General features: G+C 45.3%; 1 protein-coding gene across 1 annotated transcript in view; it reads right to left on the bottom strand.

Annotated features, from left to right (window-relative positions):
- Nucleotides 1-24111, bottom strand: part of DRG1 (developmentally regulated GTP binding protein 1) — a 183912-nt gene that overhangs the window by 107946 nt on the left and 51855 nt on the right. The window contains exons 2-3 of the mRNA XM_069619808.1: nucleotides 22565-22688; nucleotides 6639-6814 (exon numbers count right to left, since the gene is read on the bottom strand). Of these exons, the coding sequence (XP_069475909.1) occupies nucleotides 6639-6814; nucleotides 22565-22688 (300 nt within the window). The remainder of the gene's footprint in view (nucleotides 1-6638; nucleotides 6815-22564; nucleotides 22689-24111) is intronic.

Here is a 24111-nt window from a genome sequence, read left to right as displayed (position 1 = left end):
TATTGTGACGTCCACTGAACCCATGATCCCTTATGCATCGAGGTCCCTCAGATTGTTATTTTTCTGACATGAGGTAGCATGAGGTGTAGTGCGAGTACAGTTGTATCCAAGCAGATACGTATCAGACAAGCTCATAAGCATCCATGCGCCTTCTCTCTGAGGGGAGGAAGGGTGGGCGCATGTGAATCTAAGCAGATACAAGCATGAGAAATATGTTTACGGTGAGTATGTATCCCTTCTGAGGCTTGTGGAATCTACTTAGATCACATGCTGTGCATAGATTAGCGAGCAGTGTTAGGAGGTGGGATGTGAGGCGGTTCATGAGCAAATAAATGTAAGAACCGCTTGTCCCACTTGTGTATCTGTTTTGGAATGAGTGTTAATGCAGTAGTGCTGAGTGAAAGTATGTATTGAGCTCCATGTAGCTGCTTTGCAAATACTGTCTAAAGGGAAATTTGCAATGAAAGCCAGGGTGGCTTCTGTGCCTCTTTTGGAGTGAGCCCTGGGCGTAAAAGGGAGTGTCTTATTTGATAGGGAATAGCACTGTTGTATACATCGGACTATCCACCTAGAGATGGCAAATGCCGTCACCTTCTCTGCCTGGCTCTATGGAGACAAACAGTTGATCTGTCCAAGCGGTCTGGTCTTGTCCACATAGTAGAGGACCGCCCTCCTCACATCCAGTGTGTGGACCTCAGCTGAGCTGTTGGGTTCCTGGAAGAAAGCTGGTAGCTCAATTGACTGGTTTACATGAAATTCGGCGATTAATTTAGGGGACAACCTACGGAGAGTACGTAAAACCAGCTTGTCTTTGTGTACAACAAAGAAAGGATCCTGCACTGAAAATGGTTGTATTTCACCAACTCTTCTTATGGAAGTGATAGCCACTAAGAAGGCAGTCTTGTAAGTCAGGTGTTTGAGACTAGACTTGTGCATCGGCTCGAAAGGGGGGCCCATGAGCTTAGCAAGTACATCGAGCTCTCATCCTGGTGGCGGGTTTGAGATTGGAGGGTGGAGTCTTTTTACTCCCTCCATGAATGTTTTGCTAACCCGTACCTTCCACGAGATCTTATCGTGGGAAGTGCTGTAAGTTGACAAAGCCGCCAGATGGACCTTTAAGGAGTTGAACACTAACCCCACATCCAGCAAGTGGTGCATATTTGTAAGAATGTGGGAAGGAGTACATTCAATGGGGTTCATTTGTTTAGACTGGCACCAAATTACGAATCTTCTCCACTTGTCAAAATTACAGCGTCTGGTGTTAGGTTTTATTGGTTCCATTAAGATGTCCATACATCTTTGAGGCAGGTTAAGATAACTAAACTATGACTTCAGGAGCCATGCTTCCAAGTTCATGGAGTGAGGTAGAGGGTGCACCGTTAGGCCCCCGTGCTGGGAGAGCAGGTTGTAAAGGGCACAGGAGTTTGATGGGATCGCACATCGCCAGTTTGCGCAGATGAGGATACCGGGGTGGTCTTGCCCACATAGGAGCAACGAGAAGGCGTGTCATATGTTCCTTGAGGATCTTGTTCACCACCTTCCTTATGAGAGGTGTTGGGGGGGGGGGATGGAGAGAATCATAATCAAACTTCCCTGACCAGTTCATCCATAGGGCGTTCCCCCTTGGAGCCTGGCTGGGGAAACCTGGACGCGAAGTCTGGGCATTGCCTGTTTTCGCTTGTAGCGAAAACGTCTATTGTGAGGAAACCCCATAGAGAGAAGAGGTGTTCTACGACCTTTGCGTGAAGTTGCCACTCGTGTTCTTCTGAGTCTGCAAGAGAGTTGAGTTCCCCAGGAACGTGCTGTGACGATAGGAATATCTTCTATAGAGTGCCCATTTCTAAATTTGCTGTGCAAGTTTGGAAAGATTTGGAGAATGTGTGTGCCCCCCCCCCCCCCGTTTATGTAAAACATTGCTGTTGTACTGTCTGTTAGGACCTGCACAGATATTATGTGGGATTCGAACGCTTGAAGGGCCTTGAATACTGCCAGTTCTAGAAGATGGATGTGGTTCTGAGCTTCTGCGTGAGACCACAGACCCCGAGCTGTGTGGTGAAGATCGTGGGGGCCCCCCCCCCAGCAAGAGAGGCGTCAGTTGTGATGATCACCTGTATCTCTGGATCGTAGAAGGGTTTCCCCTTCAGTAGATTTTCTCTCGTCCACCAGCGTAGATTTTATACCAGTGTTGGCGAAACGACCACTAGATCGTCCCACTGACCGCTTGCCCGAGACCATTGTTTCGCCAACCACTCCTGCATGGGTTGCAGGCGCGCGTGGAACCAGGTAAATGTAAGATGGCATTATGCCTAGCAAGCACATCGCTTTGCGAACCCTTATCTGGCGGCCGGCCCGATAATGTGGTATTTACAACATATTTTGGACTCTTTCCTCTGACGGAAAGACCAACCCCTCCTGAGTGTTTAGGACAGCTCCTAGGAACTGTTTGGTTGTGCTTGGCACTAGCCTCGACTTTTTCTAGTTTACTGAGAAGCCCAATTGAAAGAGAAGGTTGATGGTCCCTTCAATGTTTTGCGTTCAAATTAGAGGAGGGGGGGGGGGGGGGGGGGTAAAGCTCTGCTGTAATGAGCCAGTCGTCCAGGTAAGGGTACACGGATTGCCTCCCTGCGCAGGTGTGCTGCCACCACCGCCAGTACATTTGTGAATACCCTTGGAGCAGATGCTATTCCGAAGGGTAGCACTTTGAATTGGTAGTGCTGGTTCGCTATCTTGAAACGCAAGAATCTTCGGTGCGCTGGGAACATTGAAATATGAAAATAGGCATCTTTCAGATCCAGTGTTGCCATGTAATCTTTTTAGTAGAGGGATTACCTCTTGTAGCGTAGTCATGCAGAACTTTTGGGGCTTTACATATTTGTTTTCCTCGTGCAAATCTAATACTGGGCGCATGGTCAGATCTTTCTTTGGTACAAGGAAGAAAGTTGAATAAATACCCTTGTTTACCTGGTTGGCCGGGACGACTTCGAAGCCATTCTTTAGCAGAAGTGACTTCCTTGAGGAGGAATACGCTGGTGTTCCTTTGAATGGATCTTCTATCATGGGGGATGGTTTAGGCGTAGCTGGAGGAGCTCTATACAGTATCCGCCTGCTACTGTGGACAGCACCCATCTGTCGGAAGCGATTCCCTCCCATGCGTGGGTGAAGCTGGAAATGCGTCCTACTAGAGAGGCATGGGAGGGCGCCTGAATCAGTCACTGTTTTTGAGAGGAGTTGCCCCCGCCACGAGCTCTGGCTCTACGCGGTCCTCTAGGATAGTTCTTTGGAGGACTGACCTTGATTATTTCCCCAGGGAGTCCCTTGGCTCCGATTGTAATTGGACTCCCGGTGTGAACCTTCGCCACAAAAATGGCGAAAAAGTCCCATTACACCTCTGGCCGGGTGGCTTGTTGGCAAGTTGACCCAAAGATCCAAGTGTGTCATACTCTCTTTAGTTGTCTTAAGGGCGTCCTCGATGGCCTTGCCAAAGAGCACATTGGGTTCGATAGGCATGTTAATTAAGGTGTCCTGTGTTTCTGGTTTAAAACCGGATTGCTGCAGCCACGCCTGACGTTTAATAACAGTACCCTGTGCAATAATCCTTCCGGCGTTTTCTGCAGCATCAAGGTTGGTCTTAAGTAAGCAGCTTGACACTGCTCTCCCTTCTGCAGCCATATGTGCTAGCTCGGATTTCAGTGGTTCCGGGGCAGACGACAGTAAGGCCGACACGTAACTAGCCAAAAGGGTTGCACATTGTTTGCAATTCTGGTCTGGTAAGCCGCAGAGGAGACCACCTTTCTGCCCATCGTATAAAGCCTCTTGCTTTCCTTGTCGGACGGGGCCTCGGAGGAAGCAGGGGGGAGTTGCCCGCTCTCTACCTAGTTGTAGTTACGATTAACAAGTCGGGCTTCAGCTGCCCTCAATATACAGTGGGTCTGAATAGCTTCTCTATACAGGGGTTTACAGCCAGTGTGAGGTTAGAGGTCTCTAATGACTGCTCTATCTTGCGCTGTATTGACTGGAGTAGAGGAATAAACTGCGCCACCGTCTTCTTGTCCAAGGATTTGTTCTACAAAATCCTTATCCTCTTTTACCTCCTGGGTCTCTATTTGAAAGGGCTCTGCTGCCCTGGCTAACACCTTATTAAGAAGGGGTTGGTTGTCAACAGGAGAATCAGTGATAGGGGGTCCCGATCAATAGGTGAGTCCATAGGATACATATTGGCCTCTGGGTCAGCCTCTTGGTCTTCATCATCCCTGTAATAAGGGTCTGCTGCATCATCTTCGTACTGAGGGTCAGCTGCCTCTACAATTGAGAGGTCTTCGTGTTTGGAGTCCGGGTCATAGAGCTCTATGATTGTGCTTCACAGTGGATTTTCGGTAGGAGATCTTTTAGAAGGGGGTTGAGAAGGTTGAGCAGGGACTTGTGACCCAGAGGGAGCTGTAGTGGGGGGGGAGTGGAGTGGAAACTTTCGAAGTAGGCAGGGGCATTTTCGTAGAAGTTGGCCATAAAGGACTTTCTCCTCATGACCCCGTCGATGTCTTGTGATAGATGTCTTGTGATAACCATTCTGCTGAACTTGGGATGACCAAGGGTTGGGAAGGAAGTCCAAGTCTTCATCTGTGGGAGGAATTAGCCCAGATTTTTTAGGCCTAGCCTCTAGACGTTTTTCTTTGTTTATGAGTGGTTTATCACTATGAGGGGTCTTCGACGACTTTGGTTTTTTTTTCCCCCGCAACCTTGCGCCCAGGGCCTACTACCTGACGCAGAGCACGTACTTTCGGGTGCGGGTAGGGCCAAGGCCTCGTCTGCGGATGATCAGCCCTCGGAGGGAGTTTTAACTCCTGTCGTGCGGCGATCTCGAGCGAGAGTGCCCAGAGGACTGGGACTCAACGGACCTTTCCCTGGGTGTCGCGAGTTCTCGACCGCTCAACCCATGTGTCGAGTCTCGACTTGGGGTTGTGCGTTTAGTGGTGGATGGAACTGTTGTGCTTCCGCCGCCGGGTGCTGTCCCCACAACAGGGCCGCCGGCCTGTCTTCCAGGGTCAGGGGCCTGCGCTTGGGTAGCCGAAGGTACCCAGTCGCCCTCGCGGTCCGAAACAGCAGCGTTGCTGCCATCACTGAAAGCACCTTCTACCTCCATGGCCTGGCATAGTGGGCCTAGCGTTTTGTCGATCGGTCCTTTAAAGTCTTGGGCTTGAAGAGCCTACACACTCAAGAACTCTCAACGTGGTCTCTTGGGAGACAGACTAAATGCTCATCGACCCACGAAAATGTTCTATTGCACTTGGGGCAGAATTTAAACGGGATCTTGTCCATAACTACAAACTATGGCAGCTGGGCGAAAGTAGTGTAAGAAAAGGGGCATATACATTCTTAAATGACCTTCGCCCCTCTCCCTACTGTCTGGGCCGAGGCTTAGGGCGGCCTTCCAAGGCCGAGCGATCCGTCGCGTTAGTCTTTCGACGGGCAGTCTCTTTGTCTTCACCGGCATGATATTTTGATGATCAGTGAAGTTAGGGATAGAAATAACTCTTGGTAATTGAAATAAGTAAGAGGCTTTATGCTGAAATAGGAACTCCGCTACACGCGTCCATCTAGAATGGTGGAAAAAACAATCTGATGGACCTCGATGCGCGAGGGATCATGGGTACAGTGGATGTCACACTAGGGATAGTATTACTGGCACGCCCTGTCGACGTCCCTTTTCGAGTTTCGAAAACAACTGTAATACTCTGCAGCTTCCACTAGATGTCGGCCTTGGCACAGCATGTGATCTAAGCAGATTCCACAAGCCTCAGAAATATAACTAAGCTGTAAGTGTTCACCAATTTCATTGTACTACTCGACAGCTCACATTACCTCTCCTTACATAAGCCTGGCTGCTCAGCCACTCTACCCACTTGTGTAGTACATGTCTGAGATCTAACTTGTGAAGTTCCATAAGAGTTGGACTTTACAAAAATCTTATCTAACAACCAGGACACCCCCACATGGACTTTGTACACCATACTGTTGGTAAAACTAGAGAACAGGGGTTCCATTTGGCCATGAAATAATGTGCACTCTTTTTGCCTGCACTGACCTAAGATACCACCCTGTAATGGGACTGTTGCTGCTCGTTTGCCCCTTGTGCAAAAAGTGTCAACCAAATAAAAATAACTTTTTGTACACCATCTTTACTTGGTGAGCTGGTCTCATAAATTGGGAACATGAAGGAGCTTGTTCACTTTAGTTGTCAGTATGCAGAAAATAATGAACCAAAAAGCCTTATTTATTTACAAGAAGAAAGAAACTCCTTATCAGACAATTTTACTTTGTAAAAAACAAGCACCCCCAAAAAAGACAAAATGGAGCAGAAATACTACAACAAAAACCAGGGTAAAAATAAAAGCGTTACATGGGCATGTAGTGTAAAGCAGTAAAATTTCCAAAAACGTATATATTACAGAGAAACATTTTTTTTTAACTAATAAGTCCTAGTGGTAAGGAGATCATTTTTCATTCCCAACTTATAATAGCAAGTAAAATATTCACTCTTCAAAATATAAAATTGAGCCCTAGAGGCAAGCAATTCTTTATACTGGACAGCCCACTAAAGGAAAAATGCCTACATGTGTGTGCCTAGGACCAGGGTTCCTTACCTGTATTTTGGCTCCTTTGTATCGGACAACCCCAGGCACCGTAGTAAGAGTTGTGAACTCGTATGCTGCCACCTCAGAGTACACACCCGCCAGGTTACTTAGCAGGGTGGACTTTCCCACAGACGGAAAGCCCACAAATCCAATTCGGGCATCTCCAGTCTTTGCAACATCAAATCCTAAAAAATAGAAGTAAAAAAAAAAGTTTTAAACCAAAAGTAATGTTGGAAGACATTACATAGGCATAACACTGCCAAACAAGTTCCGGTCATTGTGGTACTTAATTCCCTAAAAGATGCCATGGACTGTGTACTAAAAAATGTATTTAGCCTAAAAGAAATAAAAACATTTACAAAAACAAAAAACGACCATTCCACTTTTTGCCATCTGCAAACAAATCCTTTGCCACCATTCCAGACTCGAAGGGATAACCACTTACCAGCACAATCACTAACCCTGGCAACTAATGATTCTTAATATCCCATTTAGCCTTAACAACTATGCACTTGCTGGTCTGGATAGTGTTAGGTTAGATTTTTCTATTTATGATAAATCTCCCTCACCCCTGAGAGCCCCAACACTTTTTGCTGGACTTGTGGATTATTTGAGTGGGAACAGTCCTCCCCCCGCACCCCTCTACTCTCCCAGTAGGTTACTCTTTCCATGGAAGTCAAGCCATCCTACGACGAACAGAGACCTTCCTGGGCTGCAAACCGCCAATACCCTCGGACCAAAGTGCTGTGCATCGTCTTCCAGTCAACGAATACCACTGCAACTTCGGTGGACACCTGTTGTACCTCCAGAAGCAACATTCCACTCCTTGAAGTCCCCTCACCAGAGTGCTGGACTGAGATAGCGTGGCAAATCAATTAGAATATGACCATTCCACATCTGGTACCTTGAAAAGGGCACCAAATCCACAGAGCCGCAAGAAGCACCGATGAATCCTTTGCTGGGAGCCGTTCCTCTCGACTGCTGCTGCAATTTCCCCGTCCACAATCCTTTCTTTTGTTACCACAACCAAGAATCCAGAGACCGGGTCATGTGCTGCTGCATCATGAAGGTGTCCATCTGCAAACTCTTCTTCAGTGCTGTGGTACTATGTGGCTTGAGGTGATACATAAAGTTGTCGCTCCTGTATTGCTAGGGTGGCGATTTGTGCTGTTGCGCGTTCGCCCAGGCCAAACGCTGGAACACATGGAGGGAGCCTTCTACAAAGTCCCGGAACACTTCTACCAACTCTAATGTCTGATACTTACTGGCAAGATGAGAAATCCTCTACAACTCTAACTCTACAGTTTGTGCCTCATCCATTTCTGCCTACAGCTGGCTCCTGGACCACCGGGATCCTCCTTCTGCCTCTGAGAACTCATGCCCTAAATTAGGGAAGGACTGTTAAAGTATAAAGCCTCTGTGAAGAAAAAAGTGTTGCAAAGTTCTTATTTGCTATGGGTTGGTGCTGTAACTGATTATTCCTGAAATGGAATAAGCTAAGTGTTACAATGTTCTTACTTGGCAGTTCTTACTTACCTGTGAATTGCTTACTGCCATTCTGTAAATTATTACAAAGTTATTTACTTATCTTTGAATTGTTCTCCACTATTCTAGAACGTGTAACTGTAGGATTCCTGAAACTGAATAAGTAACAGTTTAATACCAATGGGGTTTGCTTACCTTGAATTGCATACTGCCATTCTAAAAATCTAATGTGGTTTTACTCACCTTGAATTGCATCTTGCTATTCTAAATGTGTTATATACTTTGGTTTACTTAACATAAATATTGTGTTGGTTTTTATATTGTGTTTATGACTCATAATAGTACTTACATATCTAAAGAATTCTTTTGCTTTGAATTTGATTCGATTTTATTTATATAGCCCACTTAATGTATTGCCAACCAACCCTACTGCTTTCCCAATTAGCCAACTTCTAGTTCAACCGAGGAGACTTTGCAATTGCTTCCGATATAACATTATCCATACTCTTAGTTGATGATTGTGGAACGTTTTCCACTGTTATCCTTAAAGGGGTGCAGTCTGCCTGATAATCTTCAACAAGTAGATCTTTGTCAAAATTCATAGCAGTGTTCAGGCTAAAATGATTCATTGTATGCCCTTGCATATCACCTCTGGACTTAACTGTGTATATTCCTTCACCTTTGAATCCTAGTTTTTCTTCCTGATGACGCTGTCTTTTACTTGAGCTCCTTGCAAGCACCATCGACAACCTAGTGTTATGTTGCCTGTGTATATATAAAATAAACCATTATTTTTACAATATATCAGTGCAATAGTGTTTCCATATATGTATGTGACAAGTTCTTTGTACCTTCCTACAGCCCTCTCGCCCTCCTAAGATAAGCATGGCAGCAGCTCAGTCATAGTGTTATACAGTAAATAGAACGAAAAATAAATCAACAAATGAAATAACGAATTAAAAATAACAATAAAATAGCGAATTTTATAAAGAAAATATATATGTGGGGTGGGGTAAATGGTTGGGTGCATTTTTAGCAAGGGAAATCAGGAGTTTGGAGGGGGGCCCAACAAAACATTTGTTATTGTTCTCGTTATTTTTTATTTGTTAAAAATGCATTTATCTATCATTTTTAAGACAAGGAACCGGTCATAGCTACCTCTACCTTGAGTAGTACAGGCTTATGCGAAGAAATAGAGTTTGTGTTGCCAAGGATAGTTTTATAAAGTCCTTTGGGTGGACTGTCCTAACGGATACGTATGCCAATTGTTAAGGATTTTCAGGAACAACCCCATAGACAGATTCTAAGAGGCCACCATATTCATGTGAACAGGGAAGGACACCAATGTTTAGCCATACTATCAAGGTAGTGTGACTAAACAGTAAGGCTTAGACTTAAGAGTGGGTGAGCAGTGAAGGGTTCCATTAAGCATACACAGAACACTCAACACAAGTTAAGCAAAAAGGTATACAAATTACAATTGTCAATTAACTTTATTCAGCCTTAAGGCCATCAAAGTACATCCTAGCAATAGATTTCTAGAGAGTCATTACAACAATTCGAAGACGGGAAGAAACCAAGGGGGAAACAACACCATTATTGGGCAACACAGAACAAATATCTCTCAATATAATATATATTAAGTCCCACTGGGAGCAAAGGAAATCTAGGATCCTCTCAAGTCTGGCAGCAAAAGTTGAAGAGGGGCTAGCTTTGGCCGACACAGATCAGGAAACACTGATCCATAATCCAGTTAAAGTTAAAAAAAGCCCTCTATGTGAGGGACTGATGGAAACAACTGATAACATGCGCATATTAATACCATCAAACCCTTTTCTGAAAAAAGAAAAGACACAGGGGTACATGGCCAGATATCTTGTAAAGTTCCCAGATTGGAAGATTCGGATGAATTTTCTAAGAATACGCCTTAACGTGGTCCACACGGTGTAAATCAAATCAAGAATGGGTTTTGGGGGGGGAGGGAGGGGATGTGGCTATGATTCTCTGTAATGTGTGCAAAAATCCAGCAAAACAGTCCCTCAACCATCTGCTGATGGATTGTGAGGGCACCTGGCCCACCAGATTATTGGTATTTGGAAGGTTCAGGGTGGGCACCAAGAAGATATGTTCTGGGACCGACTGATAGCTGGCCACAATGCAGCATTGACGGTCGCGGTGGTCCAGGTATTAGAGATGCACAAAATTGTGTTTTATGATACTCTTGGTAACAGAAGTGAACATTGAAAAGAGTAGTGGGCCCACCCATTAAGGCGGTTTGCGCAGTCAAGGAGGAGTTTGGATATGTATACTCCAGGATAATGTTCGGGTTATTGAATATTGCTATAACGAGCTGGGCAATTCGGGTTCCCGTTTTTGTAGGAGTTCAGACCGTCTTACTTTTTTCTATATGGGTTATAGAGGGTACTAAAAGGTAAGGTTCACCCCAGATAAATATCCATTGCTAGTGGAGATACCATGGAGGGCCGCAAGACCAGCATTGGGGGATGGGCAAGCAATCCCACTTCTTCGGGTCTGCCCGACTTACATTTTCTCAAAAATATCCTGTGCCATATGTCCGTCCCTAAAGACCAATTTGATTAATGGGAATCCTGCTGTCTCTGTCAATCTAGTGCACTCAACCATTGCGTCCTTAGTCACAAAAGCAGTCCCCTACAGAATGCAGCCAATGGAGCCAATTGTTCCAAAGGGCATCCCTTGGTTCTATTCTATCAGGGGCAATTTTGGGACCCCATGAAGAAAAACAGTGGCCCTGCATGGGCATTATGCTTGAGCAGAAGCCTCCCATGGCAAGGGCTATGTGCATTGTGTAAGAGAAGTTTTTCTGAAATTCTACCCAAGTTCATCAATACCATTCAATTGAGACAGTACAAGACTCCACTTCGTATAAGGCTGTAGCACCAGAGTACATAGTAGCGTAGACAGAGCAGCCAGGGCTATCTTAGGAGGGAGAGAGGGCTGTAGAATCAGTACAGATGAAATTGTAATACAAATGGTCCAGAGAAACACTATGTATGTAAAAATAAATGATTTATTTAAATACAGGTAGACCCAGATAAGTCTAGGGGTAAATAAATACTAACATTATATGAAATCACAATTAAAAACACTATACTTGAAGGTACACAGACCAAAGTATACACCCGATTTGTAATACCAAACAGTAGTTCTAGGGAAGTCAAAACCTTGTCACACACATTTAGTATAGGTCACAACTATTCTGGGGAGTAAAAACCAATGGTTACTTTCACAATTACATTCAGTAATGCAAGGGCAGTAGACCCTACCAGTTGTACATTGGCTCTCAGTACAAATCACATAATCAGTCAAATGGACAATATACTTATGGTGAATAGTGGAACACTCTAGGTACAGAAAAAACCTAAAACTACTTTTGTGATACGTTATACTAGGTGAGTAAAACCTAAGGATGTAATATTCAATTACAGGTGCTTTTGAGATCAGTGAAACAGACTGAGATAAGCAGTAACTCTGGTAACTTACGTTTGCATGGTACACATCTAACTCAAGGTAAGTAAAACCCATACACTTTTTAATCTCACAAGGAGTCCAGGTTAGATCTTTCCCCAGCTATATATGTTGATGTAGGACTTATAAGGAACAGCCAGAACCACAGACTCTGGGTTAGCTAGCACAGGGAAAGTAAAACCCAAGGTTACACTTTACTGAATGACTCAGTTATTCTAGGTAGGCAACAACCTAATACAGACTTATTCTGGACAGGCTAACAGCAAGTCAGGGTAAGCAAGACCCAGTTGGGGGGACACTCATACAATTATCCTAACAGGACTGATCTGATGAAACCAACATTACTTTTGGGAAGAGGCACAACCTAATCACAGGTGAGTAATATACCTTCAGATCGACTTTCTATTAGAATGGCAAAATAGTTCAAGGAAGAAAAGATGTTAACTATACTTTTAAGAATAGTGCATCACACATCTAAAGTAAGAACTTGTGTAACTGTTCACTCTTGGAATTACAGTTACCAACCAACGCTTTAAAAGTAAGTAACTTTTAAACACTTACTTTCTCTTCTAGGCAAGAGGCACAATCCTTTAAAAGTCTTTGCCTTATTCTTGGAGCACGAGTGTTCAGTGTAAGAAGGGGGGGTGGTCACTAGGATATACCAACAGGCAGTGTCATGATAGGTTCTTAAGTAGCAAAAGTCAGTGTTCCTTAGGAGACTGGGCAAACAGGTGAGTACTTTACTTCTGAGTTAGAAGAGGGTCCAGGGGGCTTCGCAGAAGACACCCTAGCAGGATTCTAGCAGTGGGACTGGGTGCACTGGATGAGAGGCCTCCCCATCACAGAAAACACCCCACAGAAAGAGACTCAAGTTAAGTACATACCCAAGCCAACACAGTACCTCAGCATTGAAGATTTAGCAGTAGGACTACTTCAGGATCTGCAGCCAAATACCCGGTCAGTGGATTCCTTGTCGTGGTGACTGAAAACAAGACCTCAGAAGGAACTTTTCAGCGGGGATCGATGAAGGCTCTAGGCAAGGTTTTCCTCATGGCTGAATACAGTTCTGCGGATTTGGCACCTTTTCAAAAAGGAGCACAGGACAGAAAATCACAGTTGAATTCTCGTCGTTACAAACGTCCAGCTCTCTGTTGAGGGGACTTTTCAGACTACTCGTGTCTCTGGAGATCCACTAGGATGCCCACGAAGTTTCAGCGAGATTCAGAAGACTGCACCGCACTCAAGGCCACAGTGTATTGCGGCAACGCAAGGTCGCAGCAACGCGTTAGATGGCTCAAAATGCAGGTCTCCTTGAGTCTAGTGGGTCTCACCAGGCTCTGGGTCATCGTTTTCAGAGTCCCCAGGTAGACTGGAAGGAAGGGCTACAGCAGGCTCTGGTTACACAGCAGGCGCTGTGGTTGCTGGAAATAGTTTCAGCAGCTTTTCCTTCATCTTCCTCTTTGGTTTCGGTTCCAGTGGTCGACTTCTCTTCAGCTCGCAGTATTTATCAGGAACTACAGCACAACCTCTGCATTCTCTCCCCGTATTTTAAAAGACGGGCGGTCTGGTTGTCCAATCGGAACAGACAGCCCTGCGCACTGGGATTTGTCCCCATTCAGGCAAGGAGGAAGACAAAGGGCTGTGGAGTTTTGGACTCCTCCCTCGCTACCTGCCCCCCAAAGATAAAAAAAATGTTTTTAAAAAACACAATGGAATTTCCCGCCCTGGATGTCAGGGGAAGTAACAAGAAACACTAAATTGGTTAAAGACCGGTGCCATTTTGGTAAAATGAGCACCCTTCGGTGCTTGTACTGCAGCTGTGAACACAGCCCGCAGTAAAGGTGCACCAAATTAATAAAAAGTATCACTGCCACCAGCCATTGAAGGTAAGCTTGTCCCTGTAACAGAATTGTTACAGTTATAGTGTGAAATGGGATACATTGTCTCCCCAGCACTCCACATAAGGTGGCAGGGTGCTGGCTTCACAGAATAAAATGTAAAAAGGGATCCAAAGATCCTCTAACCTTGGGAACGGTAGTTCTCTCAAGGTTAGCAAAAGAAAGTTAAAAAGGGGAGCCCATAGGGCAACCCAGCAACAACAGGCACTTATTGCCAAAATGTTGTTAAAGAGGATAACTTTAAAAAGACACTATGGAGTCCAAAGAAATGACACCCACAAAAAGAGTTAAAGATTCTGTGAGTGTGGAAAAAGATTCCCACTCACAGAGGTATTAAGGAAAAATATCCCACTAGTAAAGGAAAAAGTTCTGGGGTTCACCCAAGTCAGGAAGATTTACCATTTCTGTGAAAATCTTACCTAACAACGCAATGCTTGAAGGTACAGACCAAAGCATAGAACCTTATTTGGAACACCCAACCATAGTTCTAGGTAAGTCAAACGTTTTTAAACACATTCAGTATAAGACACACCTATTCTTGGGGAGTAAAACCAATGGTTACTTTCAGATTACATTCAGTAATACGAGGGTAGTAGACCCTAAAAGTTGAACTGTGATGCTCAGCGAGAAATCACACAAGTCAACTGGACAATATAAGTTTTGTGATTAGTTTTACACTAATTCTAGGTACAGTAAACTATTTTTGTGATAGCATACAGTTATACAAAGGGAGTAAAACTTAAGGATGTAACATTCAATTACAGCCTTGTTCTTTTGAGATCAGTGAAACACTGATTGAGATAAGCAGACTCTTGTAACTTATTTTAGGATGACACACAGTTAACTCAAGGTAAGTAAAACCAGTATACTTTTTCAAAGAGCCATCAACAACTAATAAACTAAGACTGTTTCTGTGTCGGTCTAAAACAGAACAGGGAAAGCAAAATCCAGTGTTCCTCTTTATAAATAACTAGGTTATTCTAGGTAAAACCTAATGCAGACTTATTCTGGACAGGCTAACAGCAAGTCAGGGGGAGCAGGACACAGTTGGGAAACTTACACACCAATTTCTTTGACAGACTGGACCCTGGGCAGAGAGTCCAAGGAACACTGAAATGGCAAAAAAACAAGAGGGGCCATTTTGGTAAGATGAGCACCCATGGGTGCCTTTACCGTGGCTGTGCACAAAGCCTGTGGTAAAGGGGCCCCAAATAAATAAAACGTATCACTGCCACCAGCCATTGAAGGTAAGCATGTCACTAACAGAATTGCTACAGCTTTAGTGTAAAGGGGATACATTGTAACTCCCCAGCATTCCACATAAGGTGGGGTGTGCTGGTTTCACCAAATAAAATGTAAAGGGATCTCAAGAGCCTTTCTACCCGTTGGAACTGTAGTTCTCTCAAGGTTAGCCAGAGAAAATTAAAAGGGGAGCCCCTAGGGCAACCCAGCAACAATAGGCACTTCTTGCAAAATAGTTGTTAAAGAGGTTAACCTTTAAAAGACACTATGGAGAGTCTTAGAAATGACAACCATAAAAAGAGTTAGGGATTCTGCGAGTGTGGAAATAGGTTCCCACTCACTGGAGGTATAAGGGAAAAATAATCCACCAGTAAAGCAAAATGTTCTGGGGTTGACACAGGTCAGGAAGATCATCATTACTATGAAAATCTTACCCCAATACATTGGTTGCCCTCCCAACGGGACGCTTGATAGCCAGGTTCCTCAGGGCATGGCCCTCCTAAATTGGGTACCCAAACCCCAGAATGGGGACCTTAGTGGGCTCTCCGAGTACATTTGGAGATTGGTCTGCCTCCGTTTGCCTCGTCACGGTTGGAGCATACCGGGCACCAGAACCAAAGGACGGTCAAGGACATGGGATACGACACCACGTCAACAGTTGGGCCAAAGCCCCTAAGCCAGTCCCCTGATAAGACCGTCTCCAACCCTCCACGCCCCTCCCTCCCCCTTGGCCTCTGTCAAAACCTTAGTCAAAGCCAATAGTGTTTTTTTTTATGTCGGGCAGTTCACTCGATCACAGGAGCAGCCCCGGATAGTGTTGGGTTCTGTAGGTGATGAGGCTGAAGGGAGGTGCTGGCGGTGCGTTCAGGCTAAGCGTAGCAAGGAGCTGGCACCCAAATTTGCAGCTGACAGACTTGCTGAAAGTGCTGAAAGGAGGACAAATAATGCTTTCCCCTTGCAACATCCCTCCAAGGCCAGGTCCATTAGATCCACTGCAGGGAGGACAGAAGACGACCAAGGGTGGACAACTTCAATGGCCGGTGCCATCCATGGGTGAGGGGCCAAACAAGTAGTTCCAAGGGCGGGCCTGAATGACAGCCACAAGATGCAAATTGAGCAATGGGCGCCAGAGAAGAGGCCGTTAACATGCGTTATCTTGCCGCTACCAAAACTGAATGTGTGTTTCGTGCGCTTTAATTGAAGTACTTTTGAAAATACTTGTGAAATTCCATAACGCTCTGTGGATTGTGTGCCTGGCTACATGTGAGGTTAATCTACTCACTTTAAAAGCAGCATTTGGCTTTGTGCATTCTGCTTGAGCTACGTGGCCGGGGAAACTACATTTCCCAGCAGCCCCAGCCTCCACAAATCCAGCAACCTGGCACACATGCGCACCCGAGACAAGCCCATTCTTCCCTCAGTCATCGCCATAATCGACGTGTTGGCGTCTTCCTCCCAGAGTCTGCCTTTCGGGTATTCTGTGCTTTGTACATTTTTTAAACCTTGCGAGGAATAATATACTGTGCGCATTGTGTGCAGACCGCTGTTCCTTGTTAATAGCTGTACATTTCACTGTCCTCTGTCCGTCCTCTGATAGAAGCTGCTGCACACAGTCGGTGGCCTGGTACTCCTTGGAAGGGTATGGAAAGACATACTCCGATCTAATCCGCATTTTGCTTACGGGGGTAGTCCCATAGCACAGTTGTAGTCCCATAGCACAGTTGTGTCCTGTAAGCAACAGGCGAACTACCGCCGGTACCAACATGGGTTACCCAGATAGCTTCAATCTGCTGCCTGCTGCCCAAAAGGCACACCGCCTTGCCATCGTGGATAAATAGGTCTCCTTCAGATAAGCCCTCGCAGGTGCCCTGCCTTTAGCCACTAAATACAGCTTAAAAAAAAAAAATCCTGCGTTCTACCCCTGCCTCGCGGTTTAGACTCCGAGATGGACGATACATCTTTCCTTCCCTCTCAGTCTGAGGCAACCCTGCATAATATTGTTGCTAATGTAGCAAAAAAAATAATCACCATTTCTTTGAATCACCTTGCTCCTTCAAGGATTGTGAGGTTTTGCATCCCAAACCGACAGAGTCAACGAATAGTTGCATTAACCTTGTCCTGATCCATCGTCCTCCAGCTCAAACACCTAATTTTGATGAAGATCTTTTCCACCGTCTCAATAAATTACAAGGACCCAACTGTTCCAGCTTGCTAGTTGGTTGCCGTAATGACGTCGCCAACTAGCAAGCAACCATTCTAGAGCAGGTGTTAAATAACCTCGACTTCCTTAAAATTGCGCCCACTCATTAAGGGTCACACCCTTGAATGGGTTGTAGTAAATAATCTCGGTTAATATGATGGACACTCTCCCTTGCATCTGGTCCGACCACTACCATGTCTCCTTTACAATTCTTACTCCTAGCCCATCTCCTAAACCACTAAACCCTGCGAAAATGGTTCTAAACCAGAACTTTAAGAAGATTACGCAGCTGGACCTGAAAGACTGCCTTGACAGCTTCATGTCGGCCACATCTGATCTGGACATTGCTATTCTTACTGGTACCTTTAATAACCTTAAGCTCTCCATGCTGAAACGTGTGGCGCCAGTTAGGAGCAAACTGGTTAGAGAGAATCCTTCCCACCAGAAGTGGTTCACACAGGATCTGTGCCAAATGAAAATTCAAAAACGTCAGGCGGAGACCAAATGGCTTAAATGCCCTTCAGTAGACAACAAAGCCCAGTGTAAGATCTCTGACAAAGACTACATGATAGCTATTAACAAAGCTAAAAAACATTGTTATAAAAATCAACAGTTCGAAAAAAACTTGAGATTGTGAAGTCTTTAGAGGAACCCAGTACTCTTTCCTTCGCTATAGCTTCTACAGACCAAGTCTGTGCTGATATACAGAAGCCAAGGTGGACAAGGCACGGGACAAAATCAGAGCTAAACTTGATAAACCTCTACCTTTCTGTCCTCCTCCCGTTCCTCTGATCAATAAATCAGAGCATAGGTTTAACTTTGCTCCTGTTTCTCTTGCCGACATGAAGGCCACCCTCTCGACTATGCGCCCTTCCAGTGGCCAGAGAACACCATTTCGCCTAATTCTTTCTTGGACTACAAGGAGATCTTTGCACCCTTTTTGATAAGATTTGTCAACTCCTCTTGACAGTATTCAAGACCCTGATTCCATAAAGAAAGCCACCATCAACCCTCTGGTTAAAAAACCAGGACTGGACCCAGTGACCTTGGTAACCTGCGCCCCCATCGCCAACTGTCATTTCCTGCTCAAAATGCTTGATTAATATGCTACTAACCAACTACAAGCCTTTGTGGAGAGGTCTATTATCCTGCATCCCAGACAGTCTGGCTTTAAAACCCTCCACGGTACAGAGAGCGCTATTTTAGATCTGCAGATGCACATGTTGAGAATCTCGGATGGAGGTCGCTCTGGCCTGCTGGATATCAGCGGCTTTTGATCTTCTTGATCATGACCAACTTCTGATCCCCTTCGAGAAAGATTGGTAAATTCAGGCAAAGAGTTAGCGCAGGGGCTGGAATAGTCCCACGGAAGCTGTAGGTGCTGCTAAAGTTCTCAGGTGCCGACTCCCCCACTAGCCCCGCCCACCTCCCAGGGTCACAAATAGTTTCAACTGTAACTGGGGCAGATACTCTCCCCTGGCAGATCACAAACACCTACACCCTAATTTCCTGCGGGTTTCCACCCTCGCGGCTGAAGCCCGCTGTAGATATGCTGGTGCGGTGGGGTCAGGGCTTCCAGCCGGCAGCAGGAGCAGCAACGAGAACTCCCAGGGCACCCAGGCGGGAGTAAACACCCACGCCCTTGCTTCCCGCAGGTTATTATTTAGGCTTTGGACATCTTGGCAATTAAAACCACAGGTACGGATTACACTAAACATACTTTTCCTTTTGAAATTCTCTATAGAGCACCAACCCTTTAGAAATTCTCTACAGAGCACCAACAATTTACTTTTGAATACAGTTGGATACATATTGGGACACTAATGTAGCAAAGCAAGTGAAACAAGAACAGTGCTAGTAAACCACTTTAGAGAAGTAAATATTTATGAAAAAGGAGCCATCACAATCTTATAATTCTAAGGTTCTACCCTTTAAATGTCCTTCCCTTGCTAAAAGATTTTTGCAGGAGGACCGGAGTCTTAAGGTAGTATGAAAAAGGGTTGTCAAAGTTAAGTCAAGAGGCAGTTTGTAGGGGTTACAAAGTTGAAGAACAAGGACAGTAAAGTTCTTAGGATACCCAATCCCCACCACCGCAGGGGCAGTCCGGGGAGAATCCTTGAACAGAACTCCTCCAATCACGGTCAGGCAAGGTAGAGTTAGAGTTAGGGCAGGGACTTTACGCCAGTTAAACCCTACAGGAGGTAGGAACAAGAATGTGTATTCACCTCCTGTACTCCGATTCACACAGGTAGAACAGGAGTTCCTTAATCACCCTACACATCCCAAAATGTGCCCCCCCCAGTGTCTGTTATGATGGAGGAGGTCCAGGAGGTCACATGGTCGGGATCTAGGTCTGGCTAGTCTGATCCTGGCTCTGGACGGCATGAAGAAATTAAGTTCCACAACACCTGCGAAGAAAGGGCGGTAGTTGACCCTTGTAGCAGAAGCAAAGAGGTTAGTCCTGCAAGTCTCCTCTTCGTGCTGGAGAGTTGCAACTGCCGGGGGGGGGCTCTTGTTTCACAACGCAAGGGTTTGCAGAGTCTGAACTCAGGATGATGACTGAGGCAGTGGAGTAGCCCACGAGGAAGATGGTCAGCAACAGGGTAGTTCTGGGACACATTTGTAAGCTTCCAAGGGCGGGATCAAATGAGCATGGCTTTGCTGGGACGATTAAGACAATACTGGTTGGCTGCAAACACTAGTTCCGGTTGTTCACCGACTGCTCCTCTCCGTAGAAGTCTTGGCTCCAATGACAATATAATGTATGGCTGCAAAGGTCCTCCATTCATCCATGATTCGAGCTGTAGTCACCCAGAGCTCCATGGTAAAGATCTGCACTATTCAAACTGGCAGGGCTTCCCATTCATTGACAGCCTCTGGCCACCAAATCTGCCCATCAACAGACACAATTTGCCCAGGATGTGGACTGGGACCAGACAGCCCCAGCCCCCACATCCGGCCACAAACACATCCTTTGGCCGGGAAAGGGCGTATATATGGTAAATCCAGCCCTGTGAGAGCAGAAAGAAGGCCACAATACAAGATGGAGATGGCCAAAGGACAGAGGAGAATCTTGTGGCAAGACATTTTAAAGTATATGGTACTCTATTTGTATTTATTTTATTTATAAAGTGCAACAGGCCCAGGGGCATCCGGGCGCATCTTAGTATACAACATGGTATAGGCAGACAAAGCATTACAGATAACTTACAAATATGAACATACACATAAAGCAAGGATGAACAGTAACATATTTACATAAGGTGAGGGTGGAGGCTATCGCATGAGTGGAGGCTGGTGGGTGGTCGGGAGAGAGTCTTGGGCAAAAAGCCAAGTTTTGGCCATGTTTTTGAATCTCTGGAAGGATGGTTCCACTCTTAGCGGGTTGCGGAGCGAGTTTCAGAGTTTGGCAGCCAATACTGGGAAGCTGGTCCCGCCAGATCTCTGAAGGTTGAAGCGGGGTATGGTTAGGAAGTTAGTCTGAGCAATTCTGCGGGGTCTGTTAGAGGTGTGGACAGATAATCTATTGGTCAGGTAGCTGGGTGCTTAGTCCGAAGGCATTTGTGTGTAAAAGCAAGTGTTTTCAAGGAGATTCGTTGTCTTACTGAGAGCCAGCGCATACTGCATCTTGTGTCAGAGATATGTTGGTTCCTATGGATATTTAGTGCAGCTCTGATGGCATCATTTTGGATGATTTGTAACTTGTTTAAATTGCAAAGGTTAGTGCCAAGGTAGAGGGCGTTACAGTAATCGATTTTAGACAACACCAGTGTCCTGGCTAGTTTAGTTAAGTTGGCTGGAGATAAGAAAGGGAGACTGGCTGTGATAAGCTTGCAGGTGTAAGCAGCTGCGGAAGAGACTGCATTAGTTTGTCTAATCAAGGATAGAGTGGAATCAATATTGATACCTAATGTTTTTGGATCCTTGGAGACCTTGATGGTGTTGCCATCAATAATGAAGGAGTTGAACAAAGGGTCTAGTCTGGTGAGAACCGAGGATGAGGAGCTCTGTCTTTTCGTCGTTCAGACAGAGTCCGTGTTGTGCCATCCAGGCTTGGATGACTTGGTAGATGGAGTGAACAGCCAGAGAGTCAGTAGTATGGTCTCCAGAGATGGGGATGAGTATCTGGGTGTCGTCAGCATAATTAGTGTAGGTGACACCCAGATAGTCCAGAATATCGTAAAGTGGCTTTGTAAACATGTTGTACAAAGTAGGGGAGACACACAATCCTTGTGGTACCCCACAGGTGACGGGTGAGGGTTTTGCCGCCGCCTGTGGGTGGGGTGGGACCCTCATGGATCTGTTATCCAGAAAAGAACTGATCCAGGCCGTTGCTTTATCCGAGAAGTTGGCAACTAGTTTGAGTTGTCGACACAGTATTTGGTGATTTACAAGATCGAACACCGCTGAAAGGTCAAGTAGAAGTAGTAGGGCAAGTTTACCCTCATTCTTTAGATCTTCGATCTGGGTCAATGAGGGCAGTTTCAGTACCGTGCCGCAGACGAAACCCCGATTGCCTCAGTCACAGGAGTTTGTTAGATTCAAGGTAGTCTTGGATCTGTAAGTAGGCAGCTCGATCGAGGATTTTTAGTTAAAAAAAAGGCACTGTAGTAATGGGCCTGTAATTGGTTGGTATGTTATCATCCAGTGGTGGTTTTTTTTAAGAGCGGGATAACCCAGGATTCCTTCAAATTGTCTGGTACTATCCCGGTGCTGAAAGAGAAGTTGATGAAAGTAGTAATGAAAGGAGCTAGGTCATGAGAGGCCTCCTTAATGATAGGCGCGGGACATAGGTCCCCTTGGTTTAAGGCGGTTAATATTTTCAACTTCAGTAACAGAGGGGTGAAAAACTGAATGGTTTCAGCGAGTCAAGGCTAGGGTTGTTTTTGGTCAAATGGATATTAGGTTGCGGGTTAAATTGCAAACTAGTCACTAATTTTGGGTTGGAGAGAAGCCATCTTCCCAAGAAGTGTGTTTTGAATATTAGTGCACCAGATGCTGTCTTTGGTGGATGTGTCTGGTGGGATGACAGGGGACCTCTAAAAGGCATTATGCGGTAAAATGCAAAAGTGCACGCGGGAACATCAAATACTTTTTTTTTTAAAACAAGGCTGAAAAATATCCACTGCACCAGCCCATCTTTGACACATCATGCAAAAAACGTTATATGGGCGAAAAAGTATCCTGAACCACACCTTCCTGTAAGGTGAAGAGTGCAGTGTAAAACATCACAATGGTGAACAGTTCTCCTGCACTGATAGCCATAGGGACTGATCAGTGCCTCCGAAATAGCAGATTGGAAAGGCAAGTAAAGCAAAAAGGCTGCACTTGCCTCCAAAAGCCAGGGCAGGTTAAAAACACTACCAAAAAGATGGTGATCTATAGGAGGTCTATAGAGTGAAAGCAGCAAAAAGAACATTGTTCCCAACGCCAGTCATTCGCTACCCTTCTCAAATATCTGCATTTACTTCAGCTAACATTCACAACAATTTTCAAGTATTGATGATTTCACACAATCAGGTTGAAGGGGAAGATTATGCTTTGCTAAGCGAGAAATGGAGAGTGGTGAAATAAAAAAAATAAAAAGTAAAAGCAGCACCAACCTTCTCCCGGCCCCCCTCCACCACCTCCCTTGGGTGTGATGAGTTCTCTACGTAGTTTGGCAAGGCGAGCCTTCAGCAGTCCCAAGTGGTGAGCTGTGGCCTTGTTCTTCTGCGTGCGGGCCATCTACAAAAAGCAAACATACAAAAACCTGCGTTGGTGAAAGGAAAAAGCGCAGAAGTGGCGCAGTTTTACATTTAGCTACAAATCGCATTTAGGGGTAGAAGGACATTGTTGGGCTTAAAGTATATTTTTTTTTTATAAAGTTGTAGACTAGCAAACCAGGAAAGGTGTCCAATTAAGCAGAATTAGTTTTGCCCCTCACTCTGGTGACTTTCACCCAAGGCCCTTGTAAGACCTTCCATCTTGCTAACAATAGGGTCTCAATACTACCTTTCTTCCTATTCTTTCACCCCCACCCTATCTGCTCCCTAACCCTGCAGTACTACCATGTGAAGATCCCACACCCAGTCATTTCTCGAGATGCTTGGAGGGCACTCACATCCACCTCCAAAGATTTCACTCATAGCAGTGAGGTGAGGGCATTCTGTACTCCCAGAAGCTATAGTGGAGCCTTTCACACTTGGGGGATCTGGAAGAGATCCTCTCAAATAGAGGATTTGCTCATATGTTTGGCCTTTGCTACCTCCTTTCATCCTGCACAACAACAAATGTGCAATCTGTATTGTTCATATACCTCATGTTGGGGTGGGTGGGGTCGGGGAGGGTTCTATCCTGCCTAGTGGCTTGGCTAATGGATTAAGTAGCGCAGTTACACATATTAGTTCCTAAAATTAGGACAAAAAAACAAATGCAAGCAAACAGGTCACTGTCCCTTTTTTTAACCACCACGGCTTTGTGTGTATAAGCAGCACATGCCACACAGGTGAGGTCTACTATTGTCCCATCTCATCTAAAGCCTGCCTGTAAGATTTTTAAAATAATCTAATATTTGTGGTAATTTCTGACCACAAACTATGTATCTGTGACTATGCTACAAAAAAATATTTCCTTTAAACTGGCAATTACAACAAGCTTTGAAGAGATTTGATTAATGTGCGCAAATTCATTGATGGATATTGAACACATTTGTAAGTACTTTTATACACTAAATCCTGTATTTTTGTATTCTTTTACGTATTATGGTGACATTGATTAAATAATTGATTGCTTTAATTACTTATTTGATGTGCTTAAAGTTTTGTAATTAACGAAACGCACAATAAATAAAAAGAACAAACGAACAAGGAGGCCACCAGGGGACGCATGGAGCTAAGCAGAGCTTTCCGTGCGATCCGGGTCTGCAACAGGAATAAGGACTGAGCCATCCCTCAACCCTCCCAGAAAGTGATTTTGTTGGCGCCCCCCGTGAGGGGACATAGCGGCCGAGCTAGCCGCAGAGGAGGGAGAATCAGCGAACCCCAGTGGTCGGCACAGGGAACGCAGGGCCCAGATTGCGGTGGACCCCGCATCCAGTGTCTCAGAGGCGCTGGGTGGACTATTCTATAGAATTTCTATTAAGCGCCAACTCGCCCGCAGGCCTCAGGGC

Source organism: Ambystoma mexicanum, chromosome 10, assembly GCF_040938575.1.
Source record: "Ambystoma mexicanum isolate Mex_15411 chromosome 10, UKY_AmexF1_1, whole genome shotgun sequence".
Taxonomy (NCBI): Eukaryota; Metazoa; Chordata; class Amphibia; order Caudata; family Ambystomatidae; genus Ambystoma; species Ambystoma mexicanum.
This window is presented reverse-complemented; position numbering and strand designations above follow the sequence as displayed.